The sequence below is a fragment of the Eubalaena glacialis genome, chromosome 8 (assembly GCF_028564815.1).
Source record: "Eubalaena glacialis isolate mEubGla1 chromosome 8, mEubGla1.1.hap2.+ XY, whole genome shotgun sequence".
Taxonomy (NCBI): Eukaryota; Metazoa; Chordata; class Mammalia; order Artiodactyla; family Balaenidae; genus Eubalaena; species Eubalaena glacialis.
The window spans coordinates 128,807,369-128,827,366 of record NC_083723.1 but is presented as its reverse complement, the minus strand read 5'-3'; the positions used below and the strand labels follow the sequence as shown (position 1 = coordinate 128,827,366).

The 19,998-nt window shown below is 59.0% G+C and overlaps 1 protein-coding gene across 1 annotated transcript in view; it reads left to right on the top strand.

Moving 5' to 3' along the window:
- PTPRN2 (protein tyrosine phosphatase receptor type N2) overlaps positions 1 to 19,998 on the top strand; it is a 702,618-nt gene that overhangs the window by 279,305 nt on the left and 403,315 nt on the right. The window contains 1 exon segment of the mRNA XM_061198224.1: positions 4,546 to 4,625. Coding sequence (XP_061054207.1) covers positions 4,546 to 4,625 — 80 coding nt within the window.

The window sequence follows — 19,998 nt, the reverse complement described above, 5'->3', positions numbered from 1 at the left end:
CTTAGAAACCTTCCAGATGGGATGGAGGCCGGGGCTGCCCCCCCCCCCCCACTGCTGCCACGGTGGGGTTTGAGGGAGGGTTGGAGAGGAAAGGGAGCTGTGGGAAGTGGCGTCAGTCCTGGGGGTCTCCCGTGGGGGGGCTCGGGCCTGGGGGGGGGCTTCAGGAGACGCTGCCTAACCTGCCTGGCGCCCCCTCTGGCCCCTCTTCTGGGTCTGCTCCTCACTCCTTGGCTCCGTCCCTCCAGACATGCTACCTCCAGGTTTGGAGACTCTGGGGACACAGGGGTGTCCTGGGGGGCTTTCCAGGCTCGGAAGCTGGGCCGGTTCCCAGACCAGCTCTTTTGTAGATATCACCTGCCAGTCTCTTTCCTGCTCGGGGAATGGGGGCTTCTGACTTCCCCCGGGGCCATGCTGGACCCCGCTCTTTCAGCCTTTGGGAGTCTGGTCTAGGGCTCTCGCGTGACTAAACCCCTGAGCGGCCCTTTCCCCGCAGCCTCGCCCGGGCCTGGAGGCCCCCGTCTGCCCTCAAGTCTGCTTCTTGGTGCCCAAGCCTTGTGGGGGCCCCCGTCCTGCCCAGTTAACGCTTGTCTCGCACCTCTGGGTATTTAATGCTGTACGTGGTCTGTGGGGGGGGGTGGTGTCCCATGCCGCACATGCATGTCCTGTGTGTCGCCCCCAGGACCCAGCACGTGAGGACGCACACCAGCTGCAGGGACTGACCTGGGGGGGGGTGCCTGGGGGGACGACCGCGTGGCCAGCACTGGGCTCTGCGTGCCGCGGACGCTCTCAGGGCTGGTCGTCGTTGCAGGAGACGAAAGGAGTCTGCCCCACAAAGCGGCACTTCCAGGACCGTCTGCGTCTTTATGGAAGTGCTAGTTATGCTTAATATGTTTTGTTAATGGTTATGTAGCTGTCAAGCAAATTTCATTATTTCTTATTACATCATTAGAAGCCATTAAAACGGCATCAGCACACTGGTGTAATTATGCCGGCAGACGCACGACGACCGCGGTTGTGGTTTTATAATCTAATCGTGGCTGTCCCGGGCGGTGCTGATGGATGCTGCTGCTCTGGGCTCTTAGTCAGGTGGGCGGTGCTGCAGGGCCTCGCAGACTCCCAGCCGGTGGGGGCCTCAGCCGAGCCTGCAGACCAGCTCAGGGAGCGCAGGCGCCAGCCGCGTCCCGGGTCCCCCTTCGGATCCCCCTTCGTGAGCCCTCATGAGGCAAGAAGCGGTGTGATTTCCCTTCCGTGTGGTCGACTGCGCTGGCGAAGGGCGGTTCCTGAAGACGCAGCGGGAATTCACAGCCTGACACGGTCGCGAGGTCCTGTGCACAGGCCAGGTCAGCTGGACCCTGCCGGAGCCCGGCGAGGACGCGGCCCCCCCCCCCCGTCCCGTGCCCACCGCCGACCCTCCACACCTCCGTCCCCATGTGAGGACCCCTGCAGGTTTGGAGGATTCTGGAAGACATGTTTCAGTTTCCTGGAGCAGAGTTTGTACTTATTTGCCTCCCGTCTTGTTTCCCTGGCGACTTGCCAGAACTGCCCCTGTTTTACAGCTGGGCAAACCGAGGCCTCGGAGGTTAAAAGGCTCAGCAGGGTGACAGATGGTGACACAGGATGTGGCTGTGCCGTGGAAACTCTGCAGAGGCTTTCACGTCCCCGCTCATTAGAGCAGGTGCTGGGGAGGGAGCGCCTGAGCTCACGTCGTGTTCGGCCATAAGGGGTTGGATATGCCCCGCGCAGCGGGGTGACCCTTCCCTCGCTGGTGCCAGGGCCAGGGCTCGGCTGCGCAGGGGCTGGGCCGTCACAGACCAGGTGTCAGGTAGGGAGCTGGTGACGGCAACACGGACCCTCCATTCAGGGCGTGCTTTCCACGCTAGGCGGTCCCAGGGTCACGGGTGTGCATCCCGGGGTCACATGTGTGCATCCCAGGGACATGTGTGTGGCGTCCTGGAAGGAAGGGAGGCCCTGGTGCCCTGTCGGCCTCTCCCGCTGGTCCCGCAAGTGTTGGGGCAGGTGAACAACCCCTGTACGCTCCGTCTTTGGGAAACCAGGGACGTCCGTGTGATCTTTAGAGGAAACCGTCGGCACCTGAGGGAAGATTAGATCTGGGGGATCCCGTGTGCCTGGAACTCTGCAGACGTAGTTTAGATTAGAAACGTCCAGAAACCACACGTGAACCCAGAGTCGTGCGGTGCGGATCTGTCGTTAGTGCTCTCTGATGGTGGGTGCAGACTGCTCGTGTGAGGAAGGACTTTCTCTTAGTTTTGGAAGCAGTTGCACTCAGATGTCGTGACTCAGTCCTAGACGTAGCCCCATCGTCCACACGCGTGTAAGGCGCTGGCGGGAAGCGTCGTCACACGAGTGATCTGTAAAGTAATTAATGTTCAGTTCAAGCACAAACATCGGGCAGTCGCTGCACTTGCTAGAAGGTCCCAGAGCAGCGGTTGTCAGAGCGTTTGTGGAACTGGGGTTGGAACTGAGAGGGGGTGGAACCCAATTCCCACGGCGAGGAGGGAAGACACCGCGGCAGGAAGTCTCCAGGGGCCAGGGAGGCCCCCTCGTCCACCCCGGGAGCATCCAGCAGGGACAGGGGAGAGGTTTGCTGCGTCCCCTCAGACCCTGGGGCCTGGGGAGTCCACGGAGGATGCTACATGTGACGTGGGCGGAGGGTCGGACAAGTCCTCCGGGTGTCACACGCGGGGGGGCGGGACCCAGGAAGACTCGGCTCGGCCGCGACAGTCGGGGTGGAGAGGGAGGGTGGCGCTCCTGCAGGACGTGGTGGCGTTTCTTGTACAGGGAGGTGACCGGGAGGCCCCATGTCTGGACGAGCCACCAGAGCTGTGGGCGCCATGGCAGGAGCTGCTTCAGGAGCGCTCGCTGCGCTTGCGGCGAGGCCCAGGCTCCTGGGTGGAACGTCCGACAGCAGAGGCGCTGGAACGACGGCCATGCTACCTCTGGGGGCTCCGCAGTTCCCTCTGAAGAGGGCCCGGCCGGCCAGGGAGCTGGGCCAGAGGCCGCCCGAGGGACAGGGCCGGAGCGGGACCAGGGGTCACAAGTGGAGGTGGCCCCTGAATGCCAAGAAGCCCTGCGGTTCGTGGAGGCATGGTCTGAGCTCCCACGACCTGGAGCAGCGGGCCGGCCTCTGGATGACGCGCTCGGGAAGGAGGGGAGGGGACAGAGTGGATGCAGAGGAGGTGGCAGGTGGCACACGCCTGACTCGGTGATTTGGTTGCTGCTAGCGGCGTTCCTGCCGTTTCTGAGAGTGTCGCTGTACTTGCCACCTAACTCTTCTCAAGCCCGGTCCCTTTCACTTGAGTCTCACTCTCGTGCACTTTTCCTTACATCACTCTTATTAGGAGTGCCTTTGAAATGATCTTGTCATAGACGCTGGAATCGGCGTGGAGTGGGTGGGAGGCCCGGCAGGGCCAGGTTAGAACATGCAGGTGAGGGGCGGCCTGGCAGCGTCTGGGGAGGTGCAGGGCGGCGTCACCTGTGACTCAGCTGGGTTCCCTTTAAGGGAGGACAGCCCTTGGGTCCTCAGGGTCCTCGTCGTACATGGAGGCGACCGCGCCTGCTTTGCTGGAGGGATTAAACACGATACACGTGACGCTCCCGTGCGCACGGAGGCTCAGCAGATGGCAGGCATGTGGTTTTGTTCTCGGTGGTGTTATTTGGTGGTTGAATCTGTGCATACTGATAAGATTCCACGGCATCAGCGAGGAAGGCCCAGACCCTGGACCAGGGGGGGCAGTCGAACCGAACATAGAGCCTGTCGTGGGGAACCTCACTGATCACCAAGAAGAGCAGCTGCCTTGCCAGGGGCATCCTGACGGCCAGGGGCCCCTGGAAACCACGCGTCTGACGGGAAGGGCCGAGCGCACGCAGCCGCCCCCGAGCCGCCCGTGCCGTTCCGGCTCCCTCGACGCCAGCTCTTGGGGGTTGTCCGGGAGATGACGGGCCAGGAGATGCAGAGCTGGGACAGTCCTGACGAAGGTGGCCTCCCTGCCCCCCTTCAGACGAATCAGTTGTTAAAAGAGGGATGTACTTTTCAAAGTCATGTGCAACACAGTATTTAAAAAGCTTTGAAAATTTTTGACAACTCCTGTCTGGCAATCCCCTGCCAGTTATTTTTTTACTGAGTAGTTCTAAAGATTTCAGTACGTTTTTTAAACAGTTCCTTTCAAGAGAATTTAAAAAATACCCATCTCTTTCCTTTCTGCTTTTGGTTCCTGCGGCTCCCTTGGGAACAAAATACTGAAAACAGTTTCCGTAACAATTTTTCTTTTTCCCTTGCAAGAATATCTGCTTGTTATTGTTGGATATTGGGGTTGATTTGAATTTTTTGTAAGAGCCCTGTCGTGTGTGTGTTAGAAAAGCGAAGCCTGTGGATAGAATTCCTGGAATCTGGGAACAGAGTCACAGTGACCCCGCAAAGCCACCCCCGCGGAGGTCGCGTGTGGAGGAGCCTGGGGTGCATGTAGCGTTCAGGGAAGGGGCCCGTGTGCTGAGTGGTTCTCACGCCTGTGAAACGCTCTCTTCCAGGGTCTCGGGACCAGCGGTGACCTTCAGGGTGCGCGCCAACGTCCAGAACGTGACGGCGGTGGACGCTGCGAAGGTGGCAGGTGAGGCTGCTTCCGCGCAAGTGCACGCGCCCACCCGGGCAGGGGAGGGGGGCCAGCTGCTCGGAGGACAGCCGTCTCCCCAGAACCCCGACGCTCATCGGGTGGGGCCCGGAGGGGAGTGGCTGGCCTCCGGGGCGGGGGGGCGGGGGGGGACGGCGACCGAACTGCTCGCTCGGATAGAAGGCGGTGTAGGGGTGGGGCTCCGGCCTCTGCGATGACCCCATGTGGACAAAACGGTGCCCTTGTGCTTTGAGGCTTTCCGTTCCGTCCCAGCCCAGCAGCTCACACGGGCTTCACCGTGTCCACCTGGCGCACGAGAGCACGGGACGAAGGTCTGAGTAGCCCAGTGCTTGACCTCGGCGTCCCTCTTAGAGCCCAGCCCGTCACTCGCTCACGCGTTTTGAGATCTTCTGGGGGGTCCCAACGTGTGGTTGGTGTTTGTCACTGAATGAAAAACGCAAAGCGCAGAATGTGGGGTGTGTACGAAGCCTGCTTTCCCCTGCACCCCACGTTTGTTTTCAGCTACTGAAAGCTTGTGTAAAATGTACAGTCTTTCTGCCCAGTAAGAAAAATATAGGAAACGTAACAGAACCTGAGCCTGATGGTTTCCAGTAACTCAGTGGGAAGGACTCTCATGCTTTATGGTCGTTTGTAAACGATGTGGCTGAATGCACCGACCCAGACGCAGCAGAAAATGACTCTTTGTTTCAGCCAGTCCTGTATGTGGCTAAACATATGAACTATTTTTAATGAAACTTACATTTTCACCCCAGTGTACAATGCAGCACGGTATTTTGGCTGATTTAGAGATCTGGACGTTTAGTTCTCGTCAATTGAGGTGTCATCTTATAGCATCTATTAACTTAAAGTTTCTTTATCTAGTGACGGTAAACAGGGCATAAAAATAGCTGTAACACCCTATTTGGTGGAACAAACTATAGGTCTTCTCTATTTTGGTTGCTGTTGGCTTTTCCTTGTAGGATATTTTGGTGCCCTTAGGAACTCTGATTTGCTGAAAGGAATGATTTGGGGAACAGAATTTTTGGTTAAAGAAGAATTCCTTGCGGAGTTGTACTACTTCCCAGAAACCTGGCAGATCTAAGCCTGTGGAGAGCTGACGCGCACGCCCCCAGCCCACATGCCTCCCAGGCTTCATTTCACTGTAAGGGGTGGAGCTCGGGGTCCAGCTGAGCAGAGCAGCCTAGTGGGTCCCGGAGAAAGGAAGTCAGCAGATTCCATTCTAAACACTCTGCGGGCTGAAAAGGAGCGGAATTCCGTGTTAATGGCTTCGCTCTGTGTGACCACGGGCTCTCTTTCCCTGCACAGCACCCGTTTTATGGTCCTCGTCCCTCAGCATAAGAGATTATTGAATATATTTAAGACCAAATCAGTTATCAGTTTTTTACCCAGAAATGCATTAACAATTGTTCCATAATTGGCAGTTCATCCCAGTACTGGGAAGTAATACTTTCAAAATTGGATTTGCTGGAACTTAAGGATGCTCTGAATGGAATAAAAGGGAATGAAGTCTTTTTATCTTTTAGAATTGTGACAATATATTCATGACAATGGCATTTCATTTATTTTATTGCTTTCTGTGGGAAATGAGGTTGATTATTTGAAGTCTGGTTCCTTGGTCATTTTAAATGTGTTCACGTCAGGTACCGAGGGGGAAATTGCACATGCAGTTTGAGTGTCGTATCAACAACCCTCTAAATACTCAAATTTCTGAACTACATTTTCGTGAACCAGCGTAGCTGTGCCAGCCAGGGTGTTTCTTGCTTGTGCAAAGTGGATGACATACGTGCATAGTTTAAAAACTTCGTTTCTTTTGTATTTTAAATAATTTCATGATGTTATGGATGTACCTGATGCTATACAGGGAAAGGATTGCGGAGAAGAGTCTGTGACCCTAGGATCTGAGCGTTTGGCGGCAGAAATACCAAACTGTAGTGGCATCTCGACCCCGGCCACCTTGAGGGCGTGTTCGCTGCCACCAGGAGAAGCAGCCTCCTCCAACGCGGGGTCCACGTGGGGGGTGGACGTGACCCCGTGTTTTCAGGAAGAGTTTGAACTTAGAAGGACATTTTGTGGCTCCAGTTTTAGAAGATGACGTGGAATCTTACTAGCGTTGTTGCGGCAGTGTGGGTGGGGCCGGCAGGATGGGCCGCGTGCAGACCGCACAGCCTTCCGCCCGCGTGTCGGCGCCCCTGCAGATCCCAGCACCGTTTGCCCTTGGTTCTCGCCGTGGGGCTTCCTGGCGCTGCGCTGTGCGCCCCTCTTGTTACCAACGCAGGGAGACGTGACCCTGTGATGGAGTTCAGAGGGCATTTCCTTTGCCTATTCTGCACAGCATGGTACAGAACTTAATGAAGAGTCATGTAGCTGATGACACGTCTGTCCCCACCAGACATGGTCCGTGTTTGTCCTGAAAGGTGGATGCAGTGGGTTTCCTTATACGGGTGGTTCTTTCCTGGGCATTAATTAGTGAACTTGGGCGTGGACGTCAGGCGTGAGTGAACAGTGGTTCCCAGGAGACACTTCCTGCGTTCAGAGCACACAGAGCAACTGATGGTTACGTTCAGTCTTCGTGGCCACGTCATCTAGTCAGATTGAGCAGGATGGAAAAATCCTTTTTTTACTCTTCATTTTCTCGGTCGCTTATCCTTAAGTAGCGTATTTCTAACCCGTGTGTGCGTCTCCCTTCAGGGAGGATGTGCTTGATCGCCTTTAGAGGAAGCACACGCTTTGCTCCCCACGCCCCGCAGAGACGCCTGCCCCGTGGCCTCCGGGTCCGTGGCCTCTTGCGTGCGCTGCGCGGCCCCTCCTGCCCTGAGATCGGCCGTGTCTGCCACCCTCCCGGGGGCCTTCTCAGCCTCGGCTCCTCTTTGCTGGGGTGTCTGACTCATGCTTGTCCGGCAGGTGATGGGCCTGGCTCAGCGGTTTGTCTCCCTTGGATCTTAGCACCACCAGCTGCGTCCTGTCTAATCCAAGCTCTGGCCTCAGCACTCGGCTTCCATTCTTCCTCTGGGCTCATTTCAAGTAACACACATGATTTTAAATCCCAGCATCTCCCGTTCAGAGAACGATGCCTTTAAACCCTGTCGGGTGCGGGCCCAGGGCTGGGAACCGGGACAGCTGGACGCCAAGACCCACCCCGGACCGTGAGCTCTGCCCAGCCTCCAGGTGAAGGGGGCAGGCATGTCCTTCTGCAGAGTGCGATGCCGTCGCTCCTGGGAGAACGGAGTGACCCCTGCTGTGATGCCCACGGAGCACAGCCGTCTGGACGGCCAACCAGGCTTCTCCCTGACGGGAGCACCACGCAAGGCCCAGGCCACAGGGACATCTGTAGAGCCTGGCCTTCGGAGGAGGGGACGCCTCACCTGGGTGCTTGTCGGGGGGCTCTGAGGACCAGCGTGGGTGCCAGGTGGGCTGGAGGCGAGAAGGGGGCCGTACAAGGGGCAGCCACGGGGCCGGGCGGGGCCGGCAGCTTGACTCTCACCCGACTCAACTCGGGGCGGAGCCTTTGGGTCCATGAGAAGGGCTCAGCGAGTTCATGGCGGCTTGTGGGGTCAGCGCTGCCTTCCTGACACCCAAGGGGCTTGGCCAGTGGCCCAGGTGCCCGCACCTGCACGAGGAATCCCAGAACAAGGAGGCTGCTGGCCCAGGGGAGGAGGGGCTGCTCGCTGCAGCGCCAGCTGCACACACAGGTTCCCCCGATGGCCCGGCCTGCTTGCCGTGGTCACCCCCTCTGTTCTCGCCTGGGACGCAGTGCCTGGACCTGTGAGGGTGGGCAGGCAGCTGTGCGTGTAGGTGCCCGAAACCGGTTTTGCGCCCAGTGTGCTTTCATTGTGATTGAGAGACCGCAATAAATGCTAGAGGGACTGGTGAGCCCTGGAGCTGGAAAGAAGGCTGTGCTTTTTCAACAAGACTGAGGAGGATGCTTGGGAAATGCTCGCACGGTGCAGCCGCTAAGAAACCGTGCTCTTCTGCCGGTGAGTGGGACGCCCGTTAAAAGCTGGTGAAAGCCAAAGCCTGCAGGGACTCTCATCTTCTCCAAGGCGTAACGTGAGAGAATCGGAGGAGTTTTTAGGTAAAAGGGATGTCGGGGTTCCTCCTGATCTGTGCCTTGTGACACAGATGAGAAACACAGGCCAGAGCGGCGGTGGCCTCGTGGTGGGACGCGGGGAGCCCGCGGGGTCCGCTGACCTGCCCGTGGCAGCAGGCGGTGAGCGGCCTGGTCTCAGCTCTCCAGGCAGTTCTGGCGCGGTCGCCTCGCAGCCTCGGGCAGGTTCCAGGTCGAGGGCCCATGAAGCCTGGCTGAACCTCGGGGGGTCACCAGCGACGGGCAGGGGGCCCTGCAGGGTCAGCTCACCTGCCCCTCCCAGTTCAGCAGGCGGGTTGGCGGACGCGGCGCCCGAGGATTAAAGCGGGAAGACGGGCAGCAGAGGGAACCGGCCGGGGGTCCGGGGACTCGGCAAGGGTCTCGGACTCCAACAGGGCGATTCTGGAAAAGAAACTGAATAATTTTCCAGCTCTGTCTGTCATGTGTCCTGTGTTGTTACCTGGAAGGGACGAGCTTGCTTTATTTCGCTGAATGGATAGACTGTGTGTTTCCAAAGCGAAGCGCGCGACAGAGGCCCGTCCTCCCGCTGGCCGTCGGATGCACCCTCCATGTCTGCCATCCAGGAACGAGGCTCATCTGGGCCGGGGGTCACCATGGCCGAGTGAACGTTCCCCCCCCACCCCCCCGCAGAGGGAGTGTGGCCTGGAGCCCCTGCTTTAGCAGGTGCTTGTGCTTTTCCTGAGGATGAGAAAGGAGTCTAAAGACAGAGCCGCGGTCCTCATGCCTGTTCGGAAGGAAGCAGGGGTGGTTGGTGACGGCTTCATCCTGGATGGATTCGCGACCAGCTGCAGAACACACGTCGGGTGGAAAGATGCCACTCTTGCTACTGGAAAAAATGAATCTATTAACGTCAAAACACGCTGTCATTTGGGAGATATTTCAGTTTTTGGAGAACTCAGCTCAAGAAGTTCCTGTGATAACGGTTGGGGCTGCTCCCTCTTCATACTTAGGTGAAGACAGAACCTGCTTCTGTTCGGACAGACTTGGAGACCTGTCTGCAGACGAATCTCTTGTCTCATCCTTGATCCCAGAAAGGTATTTTCTGGCTTCTTTTGGGCACCCCCTCCCACTGCTACAGCCCCCAGCAGAGTGGACGGGAGGCCGAGACCAGGCGCTTTCAGGGCACGGGCCTCACTTTCCTCCTGGGATCTGGCTGGCTGCCCCGGAGTTGGATGCAGTCCAGAGCCGAGGGCTGTTCGTGGGCACCTGTCAGTGTCAGAACCAAATGCCGACACGATGCGATCCTGCAAAGGCAGTGTCGGGGTCGAACCAGAGTCGGGACAGGAGTGGAGTCCAGAGCTTGGGGGTCCTGGGGGGCCAGACCCACGCGGGTTCTGGAAACTGTCAGCATTGGCCGGGGCTGGGCGTGCGAGGGTGGAAATGTGGACCCGGGCTGGCCTGCTTACTCCCTGGCCAAACACAAGTGCAGAACCAGGGAGTGGGAAGGGGCCAGCTTAGCTTCGAGGTGTCCACGCCGAGGACTTCTGCGTTCTGTTGTCTCTGGGGTCGAGGCGTCTCATGGAGCTGCTTTTAGTCGAGGCCAGTTTCCCACTTACCAGTCATTGGTTGATACCAACGCAGGGTGGCCAAGTGCCAGGCCCTGTGCTGGCAGTGGGGATGCTGGGGTGACGGAACAGAGGCTGGGCTCTGGTGAAGGTGTGGCCCAGCGGGGGAGACGGAGGAGGAGGACGTAAATATGCAGCGTGATGTAATATGGCGCGGCATGGGGCAATGTGATGTACTCTATAGTGTAGTCCAGTAAGATGCCAGGTAATGCAGTGTCGCATCGCGTGCACTATCACATGATATAATTTTGTCATTACGTAATTATTTGATATTATCTGACATTGTATAGTACATGATATAGCATGATGTGGTGTGTGGTATGTTATAGCATAGCGTTATATGTAGCAGTACAATGTAACATGCTGTAAGACAGTACACCGTACGATAGTGTACTGTACCTCACATCATCTCAGGGAACGTGGAGTGGTCTGAAGAGAAACCAGGCAGGGCATGGGCGCTGGACGGGTTGGGACGGGAGCTGGTTTAAATGGTGGCCAGACAAGGCCCCGAGCGGCCATGGAGACAGAAGCCGAGGCTGCCGGCAGCTAGGCCTCCGCGTACAAGCAGTGGGATGTCTGCATCTCTGGGTCGGGGCCCTGGATCTGGGAGTTGGCGACACGATGCCCAGCACATCCTTGGAGTCTGTTTGTGGTTGTCAAGGTGGGTTTTGTAGTCTCATGCTTATAAGCCCCATTTCCTTCCTTCCTTCTCCTTCCCTCTTCCCGCTCTGTGCTGGTGCCAGGAGTCACAGAGAACCAGACAGAACAGGTCTTGTCCTCTCCAAGCTTGGCGTCTGCTGGAAAGAGAAACATTGTGGCCCAGACAGCCTGAGGAGGCAGGGAGGTCTTCCTGGAGGAGGCATCTCGAGGGAGCACTGGGGTTCACGAGGGGGAGTGATGGGCTCAGACCTGCAGTTTTAATTGTGATACGTGACACTTCTGAAAGCTCCCGGCTTCAGCTCGAGGGATGTATGGGGAGACGAGGTGCGCTAGAGGTGTTTGTGTGGTCCAGAGGGACACGCGTCACGGATGGGGACACGGCGACATCGTGGGTGAGGTCACGGGCCCTGGGGACACGTCTACTGGACCTGGTGTATGATGACGGTGCTGGGTGTGCGAGAAGCATCCAGGCTGAGGGCACCAGATTTTCTGGCTGGGTCACCCGGGCAGAGGGGCGTTTGCCGGGCGGTGGGGGAGACAGGAAGTACTCAGGACAGGACGACGTGTTATGGGGACGCGGTAAGTGCAGTTTGGCCCATGTGCGTCTGGGGCCCCGAGTCTCCAAGAGTGACACGTGCAGGTGCAGCTGGAGAGAAGCGGCCCCGGCGGCCCCGAGCTGGCCCGAGCTGGGCGGGTGCCACCTGAGCAGCTGCTGTCTGCGGAGGGCAGACTTCTCGGCCACACGGGCCCCGCCCAGCCCTGTGACCTATGACCCAGCCCTCTGGGGCCCTCTGACCTCAGACAGGCTGCTCCACGCTAAGTCCCAGTTGGCTCATGTGAAAATGACGCAGGAACCCTGATCCGCGGGACAGTCGAGTGCTGGGTAAGGGGGTGTTCAGGAGCGGGCCCGGCATGCGGGCTCCCGGTGGGCAGTGTCCTGTGAGCTGCCCCTGGGAGTGGTTGCCAGGCTCCTTCCCTACACGTGGGCCTCCCCCTCCACTGCCGCAGCCCTCGGCCCCGCGGGGTCAGTGCTGATCTCAGTGGTCAGGGCGTAGCCGGCCGCCCTTGGAGGAGGTGGCCCGCCATGTGCAGGGCTCAGGTGGACGCTGTGTCCAATGACGGGGCTCCGGCCCCCCGGCGACACGCAGAGGGCACGCGCTGCTGTCCCCTTGCCCTTCTGCTTAGTGAGTGTCCAAAACCCCAGTCCTTCCAAGTCACACAACTGTTCCCACAGTTGATCGTCGTGACGCTTCGTCGGCACGTGAATGCTGTTCCCGCCTCATCTCAGCACAGACCTGAGCGTCCTCGTGCCTCAGTGGAAGGTGTGGCTGGTTTTAAAAATAGGGCTGTGGCCGCAGCGCAAGACAGGCACCCGCGGGAGGAGACGCGGTGACAGCACGGGCGGGCCACCCGGCAGCATGCGGGGGGGGGACGGTGTGACCCTTGGCCGGGGCCTCCTTCAGCAGTTTCCAGCGGACCCCTGCCCCCGGCCGCACAGCTGGGCGAGCACAGTGTGTCCGAGCCACCTCCCCGGGGCTCTCTGGCTGCACCAGTCCCCATGGCAACGGCGGAGGGCGCGGAACAGCGGAGCAGCCGTGAACGTGTTTCCCTGTTTCTGCGGGCCGGCTGCTCCAGGAGGGGTCTGAGTGGAGGCTCTCAGCCCAGCCTCTCCCTGGCCCTCATGATGCTGGGTCGGTAAGCCTGGAGCCCCGCGCAGACCTGGGGGCCTCCATCCTCCTGGGTGGCCGTCAGACCAGCTCTACGGCCAAGCTCAGGTCTTTGACACTTGAGGTGTCCTGATGCTATCATTTCAGAGGCCCTGTGACGCCTAACTGTTTAACAAATTCTTCCCACGAGCCCTTCGGTGTCTGAGCCCCTCACCATTTCTCCTAGACGCACCTGCAGCATGTAGCCCCTCCGCACACCTGGCAGCCGCGGGCGGTCACCTGCCTGGCCCAGGGCAGGTCCCGCAGATGCTGGGATCAGGAGAGGCACCTTCTCTGTGGGACAGAGGAGGGTCAGGAGCCACGAGCTCCCTGCTGTGGGTGGGCCGGGGCCCTGGCTTTGTCTGTCGGCACTTGGGCAGGAAGCCCTTGGAAACGGGTGGAGACGTTTGTCACAGGCAGTCTCGCTGTCAGCAGGCTGCTGAGGCCAGCGCTGCCTTCCTGGGCTTGTTTCCTACCCACTTGCCCGTTTTCCTCCTGCACAGGGACACTGAGGCCCCAGTGGCCCGTTCTTGAAAATGAGCCCCTAATTACAGGGCACGCTGGTACCCCGAGTCCGTCTAGTTACAGGGCATGCCAGTACCTGAGGTCCATCTAATTTACAAGCGACGTTGGTACCCGAAGTCCATCTAATTCACAGGGGATGTTGGTAACCCAAGTCCATCTGGCCCTGAGACACAAGTCTGAAAAGGCACCGTGTGCATCGGGGAGCTGCGGTAACTCGGCGGGTGGCTGTGTTATGGGACAGCAGCCCTTGGAGTGATGCTGAATATGTGACATGCAAATCAGCCAGCAAACAAAAGGCTCCACGGGATGGCGTGTGAGCCCAGCTGGAGCAGCTCCCACGGCCCTCTCTGTGGGAAGAGGGGTATGCACCACACGGTGGGCACCGACTTCCAGGCGAGCTGGCTGCAGGATCGCCCGCAAGCGGAGAGCCAGTCGGCACGGGCTCCAGTCCCAGCCTGGCCCGGCGTCCCCTCTGCTCTTTCTTGGCAGCCAAAGCTGGGGACACAGACCCGCAAGAGTGGGGACCAGGGTTCAGAGCTGAGTCCCAGCCCCCGTCCTGCTGCTTCGTCGTGCGACGGCTCCTTTGTCGGGCTCCCGGCTCCTTCTCTGTGGGACGGGACTGGTAATTATGCCCCTGGGGTCGCAGTGGGGTCAAGCGATGGAGGAGGAGTTCGGTGTGAGTGAAACCTCGCTTCTACAGGGTTGGCAGGCTGCTGTCACCGCCCGCCTTGGATTTCTGTCGGTTTTGCTTGCCCGGAGGGCGTGGTGTTCTCCGCGTGGCCAGAGCTGCATTGGTGCATCGTGGGGTTGGACGAAGGGGAACCGGCCGTGTGTGAGGATTGTGGGAGGGTCGCAGGCTGATGGGACCATGGCGTGGTCATTAAACGTGGACCCAGGTCTTCCTGGAGGGGGAGGGAGGTGTGCGGCCACCGTCTGCCCCTGGACTTCTTCTGCTCGAGGACCGAGGCCCGCAACGTGAGGCCAAAGCCTCGGTGTGGATGGTCGCCCAGGGGAAGGCAGCTCAGGAAGGACGCCCGCGGGGTCGATGCCCTCGTGCTGATTAAGGTGGTTGTACAATTCCTCCTTTTCCATTTAAAGGCGGTTTGCTCTCTGTCAACACCTTGTCTTATTACAATTGCAAAGCGTGAAAAAGCAAATTCAAAATGAAAAGTCTTCAGCAAAAGCAATGATAGGATTCCCTCCCACAGGATAAAATGGTACAAATAAAGTCTTGCCAATGTCACAACCAAATCGACATCCCCAAACTGCCCCTCGAGGAGGTAACCCAAGCTGCCACTTGTTGGAGAAAACTTGGTCATGATGAGCGAATAGAGACGTCCCGGCTGGACGACGGCGAGCCGCATCCTGTAGGTGGTCGCCCAGGTGCAGTGCTTTATTTAACCCTGTGACTTTAAAGAATGAGAACAGTGACACGGTCCGCGGGGCCTTGCTGCAGGGGTTGCTGTTTCACCTCTCTTGGCAGCAGAGCCTGGAGCAGGGATGCTCTGTGCTGGGCCCTTCGTGACTTTAGGGACCTCGGCGGAGACAAGCAAACCACGGGGCAGCAAGGGCAGCACCCCTGGCGTTTCCCCGGCTTCCTCGTTTCCTCCTCCTGCACAGTGAGGGAGTGAAAGGAAAGGGCAGGCCGGGCCCGGGGCCCCTGCAGAGGGGCCACCTGCTTGCCAGGCTCTGCCCGGGCTGCTGCCCGGGACCCCGCAGCCCACTCCCCCTGCGGACGCAGCCCAGCCCTTCACGTACCTCCACTGGCTCCTCCTCCAGCCCCCGTGCTGCCCTTCCTGCACCTCCCAGCCCTGCCTCTTCCCCGGACCCCGGACCCCGGATCCGCACCAGCTCAGCAGGAAGCCTCCCAGTCTGCCCGTCGCTGCCCACTCGACCCACTAGGCCTCCCCCTCCTCCCCCAGGGGCAGCCCTCGGCCAGGCTGGCTTCCTGCGGCTCCTGGGCAAACCACGGTTGGCGCCCAGCCAGGCTCCCGCGTCTGCATCTGGCTGGCAGCTCTCACTTCCACGCAGGGGAGCGGTGTGGCAGAATGACCGTGTGGCCCCAAAGGCTGCATTCTTTACTCTGTGACCCTTTGCAGAGTCCTAGGACTGTGGTTCTCAGCGTGTGGTTCCCCAGAGCGACCACATCAGTATCAACTGAGAACTTGTTAAAATGCAAATTCCTGGGCCCCCAGATGTCCTGAAGCCCATACTCTGGGGAGGGGGCACAATCCATGCTGGAACCAGCCCCGCAGGGGCTGCTGTGATGCAGGCGCTTGAGAACCTCTGGCTGTTGTAGACAGACATCCGCAGACACCCACCTGAATCCGCAGAGGTCTCCAGACCCGCCACCCGCTGGGGCTTTGCCCATGCAGGGGTGCAGACGGTGTCTGTGGTCGGCGGGAACAGTGATGTGGACGAAAGGAAAATGTGGGCACTTGAAATGTGCGTGCCCTGTTTCAAGAGCCGCCCTAAGTGGAGGAGTCCTGATTGAAAAGTGCATTTATGGCCGTTTCATTTATATGGAAGTAGAAACTTCATCCTAACGCTCCCTCCCCTCCCTCCGCCCATCTGGACACACCTCTGACTGTCCAGGCCATCCCAGCTCTCCTACGTTGGCTTTGCTGCTGGTGGAGGAGATCGGAACAAGCCTGCTCTCTCCCCAGCTCTGAGGTTGTCATCTGTAGCGATGACTGCTCCCCTGTGACGCTTCCCAGGACGAGGGGAAAGGCCAGAGGGTCTGCTGGCTGCTTCCTGCTGGTCAGCCTTAGGGACCTGCTACGGGGTCTGGTTGCCAGCGTGACCCGGGCCCGCTCGGCTCCCGTCACCGGCTCTTTCTTGCGGCAGCCCGAAGTCCCAACAGGGCAGGCGCCTCCAGAAGGCGGCCCATTGGGTGAGAGCTGGGACCACTCAGAGTCCTAGAAGTAACCTTAACCTTAACATCTTCCTGTGGAAAGTCATGTTTTGTGTTTCACAATGTTTTGGAACATCTCCACCGCATTTTGTAAACGCCTCACATGTCCACCTGAAAGTCGGGACCCATTTTAGTGCTCAGAGGGTCTTTCTAGGTTGAAGAACTTGGGAGACATTCGAAGATGCCTGCAGAAGAAAGCGCAGCCCTAGGTGCCTGAGCCCAGCCCCCTTGGGACGCACACCTAGTTAAGGCTCTTTCCCACCTGGAGCCAGAAAGGCGGACCCCTCGGGAAGGAGGGAGGAAGCACCTGGCTCAGAACTCCGCGACCTGGGTCGGGCTGGAACCTGAGGGTGGAGCGTACCCTCATACGAGTCCTCCTTATTCTCGACTTTAAAGAAACATTTTCAAGAAGCAAATGATCATGTAACTTTCTTCTTCTAAAATAATACAGAGAGACACGACATTCTCATGCTCTGGGGTAATTTCCATTTTAAATATGAAATGTCTCATCATTTAAGAAAAATCAGATTTCATTTATCTGTAATTAAATCCAGAATGTGTTATTATTTGAAGGCCCTCGTGGATTTTCAACTTTGTTGTTCTAAAAATGAATTGGGTGAGGGACTGACTCCCCTGGCGGTCCAGTGGTTAGGACTCCGCGCTTCCACTGCAGGGAGCGCGGGTTCCATCCCTGGTCGGGGACCTAGATCCCGCATGCCCCATGGCGCGGCCAAAAGAAAAAAAAAATGAACGAGTGAAGCGGTTCCCAGCACCAGTTTTAATGAATGGTTCCACTTGCTGTACTGTCCACCCATCATGGAAACAAGAGTCCTGAAGAGTCCGTGTACTTGACCTGCAGCTGTGCTGTTGCCGTGACCCCGTCCACCCTGCGCACAGCACCGCTGGCGGACACCATCCTCATAAGGCACAGCTGGCGGCCTCTGTGCCTCGCAGACACTTACCTGAGACTTACCTTCACGCGGCCGGAGCACCGCTGGAGAACAGCTGGCGCTGGAGGCCTGAGTGCCGAGGGTGGTTCACCAGCCGCTCCTGGAGGTTCCCCAAGACGTGTCCACGCCGGCCTCTTGAGCACCTTTCCTGGACCGACCACTGAAAGGAGCCCTCGTGGAGACAGCACACCTGCGGCCGGTTAGGGAGCTTCTCTGCGGCTCTCCACCAGGAAGCTCCACGATACACCTCAGAGCTCGCGGCCAGGGTAAAGGCTGTGTTCCGGGGAGCTCTCAGGATTCCTACCAGGAGGCGCTGAGAGTTGCTGAACCCATTGTTTCTCTTCGCCCTGACCGCCCGGAGCCTCACGCTTGGACTCCGTGCCCACGCGTTTACCGTTTCCCGCCCGGGAGCATGTCGTATACTGTTTCCTGTCACGTGTCATGTCTGCTGTATCCTGTCTTGCTGTGTCCCATCCTGTACTGCTGTTCCACACCGTGTCCGACTGTGTCGTGTCACTGCCCCGAGCTCCTTGGGAGCTGCTTTCCATCCCCCGGAAGCAGGCGGAGCCTCGGCCATCACTGCTGTTAGCTGCTCGTGCCCCACGTGGACCGTCTGGCCCGACTTTCTAGGGGACACCAGGCAACCTGCAGTTCTGTGGACGGTCACGCGCACAGGGTCACGAGGACCCCATCCAGCCGCGCTTGGAGGACAGTGCGATGGACCGGCAGTCAGTCCCGCTCACGGGAGGGGACCTTCCACCTCCCTGCCTACAACCAGCGGGTGTCCCCCAGCAGATGGCCTTCTGGAAGCCACTGCAGTGGGTGGGATCAAGGTTATGTGGAGGAAGATGGTGTCATTGAGAAAAGGGTTGTTCTGAGAAAGGTGGAGCCATTGGCATCCTTCAGATACAGTGAGTAGGCAGCTCTGTGTAGATGGCTCTCTGGGTACACAGCTCTCTGTGTAGACAGCTCTCTGTGTGGATGGCTCTCTGGGTAGACAGTTCTGTGTGGACGGCTCTCTGTGTGGACGGCTCTCTGTTTAGACGGCTCTCTGTGTAGACAGCTCTCTGTGTAGACGGCTCTCTGTGTGGATGGCTCTCTGGGTAGACAGTTCTGTGTGGACGGCTCTCTGTGTGGACTGCTATCTGTGAGGACGGCTCTCTGTGTCGACGGCTCTCTGTGTGGACGGCTCTCTGGGTACATGGCTCTCTTTGTAGACAGCTCTCTGTGTAGACAGTTCTCTGTGTAGGCAGCTCTGTGTGGACAGCTCTCTGGGTACACGGCTCTCTGTGTAGACAGCTCTCTGTGTAGGCATCTCTGTGTGGACGGCTCTCTGTGTAGACAGCTCTGTGTGGATGGCTCTCTGTGTAGACGGCTCTGTGTAGACAGCTCTGTGTGGATGGCTCTCTGTGTGGATGGCTAAGCAGTGATTCTGAGTGGAAGCAAATGAGGCCCTGGCACAGAGCCGCCCACGGCAGCACAGTCAGTGCTGGACCTTCTATCACCTGGGCCCCTTAGGTTGCCTGCACAGACCACACGCAAGTAGGAGCGTGGCGCAGGCATCCATGTTATTTTTCTCTCACACCTGGACCCGGATGCTGTGGCTGCAGGGCCAGGAAGCGGGCCTGGCCGAGCATCGCACAGAGTGACACCAGCCTCCGCAGATTAGTGGTAGTGGCGGACGTGTGCCTTGCTTCATGGACTTCCAAACGCTTGTCGTAAAAGAGGAGGCTCGTCTCAAATCGCACTTCCCCAAAGTTGCGCGATTCTGGCTGGAGAAATGGGTGTGGTGGGATCGGGGCCTTGACCGAGGCCCCTGCAGGTCGGACTAGAGCAGGGGCGTCTCCGGCTCGTTCTGGAATTGCCAGCGGGGGAGCCAAACGGGTGAGGGGATGGAAAAGGGAAAGAGGAAACGTGGGTCCCGGTCGCGGATGGAGGGGCGGCGATGCGGCTCCCCGCCTTGCACGTGGCGGGTGTGAGGCCGGGCGGGCTGTGTGGTCCGCCGGCTGCCGTGGGGCAGCATGTGTGGGCATCGCCCCCGGACATCGCCCCCGGACCCCTGTCCCACCTTCGGTCGGAGGAGCTCTGAGGGCTGCGAAGCAGAGCCTGCAGCCCCGGCACCTGACCAACGGCCCTGTCTCGCCTGGCTTTATAGACATCAGGCAGTTCCCACCTTCCCTGGTGAGACCATTGACTTGTGAACCATCGGGAGACGATTCGAAGGGTGTTGATGAGGTGACACCTGTCAGCCAACCTGTCAGGTTGACCGTAGTCACTGGAAAAGAGTTCTTTGAATCAGAAATAAAGTGGGCCTTGGGAGCTTTAAGTGCCTGACCCAGCCTGGGGCACAGGACAGGAATTTGTGCTGAAAACAAATCCAAGAGTGACTTTTATGAAGTGGTTTTCCCCACACTTTCCCAGGACTGACGGGGGCTGTGAGAGCAGCACGGCCCCTTGGGCGCTGCCCGCAAGGCCAGCCCGCCCCGTCCTTGAGCGTCTGTCTGTAGGAGACGCACATCTCACCGCCGAGGGGCTGTGATTTACGGAGCATCTGCGAGGAGACCTACCGAGTCCGCAGGAGGAGGGCCTCCCTTTGCCTCGAGATGAGTGGGGTTTGAAGGTGTTGACAGAGCCAGTGAAGGAGGGTGGCCATTCCAGGCAGAGAGCGGGCAGGAGAGGGCAGGACCCCATGCAGAGATGTGACCCGGGCCACAGGGGCCTGAGGAGGCCGGGTGGCTGGATCGAGGCTGCAAGGAAGGCAGGGCTGGGCGGAGCCGGTTAGAAGCATCCCTCTGGCGGCCGACCACCACGGGGGCTGCCGAGCAGGCAGAGGCGTGGAAACCAGGGCCCCTTCTGGACTCGTCGGCCCTCGGGGCACGGACGCAGGCAGCAGGTGACTCCAGTGGGATTTGATGGACCGGACGGAG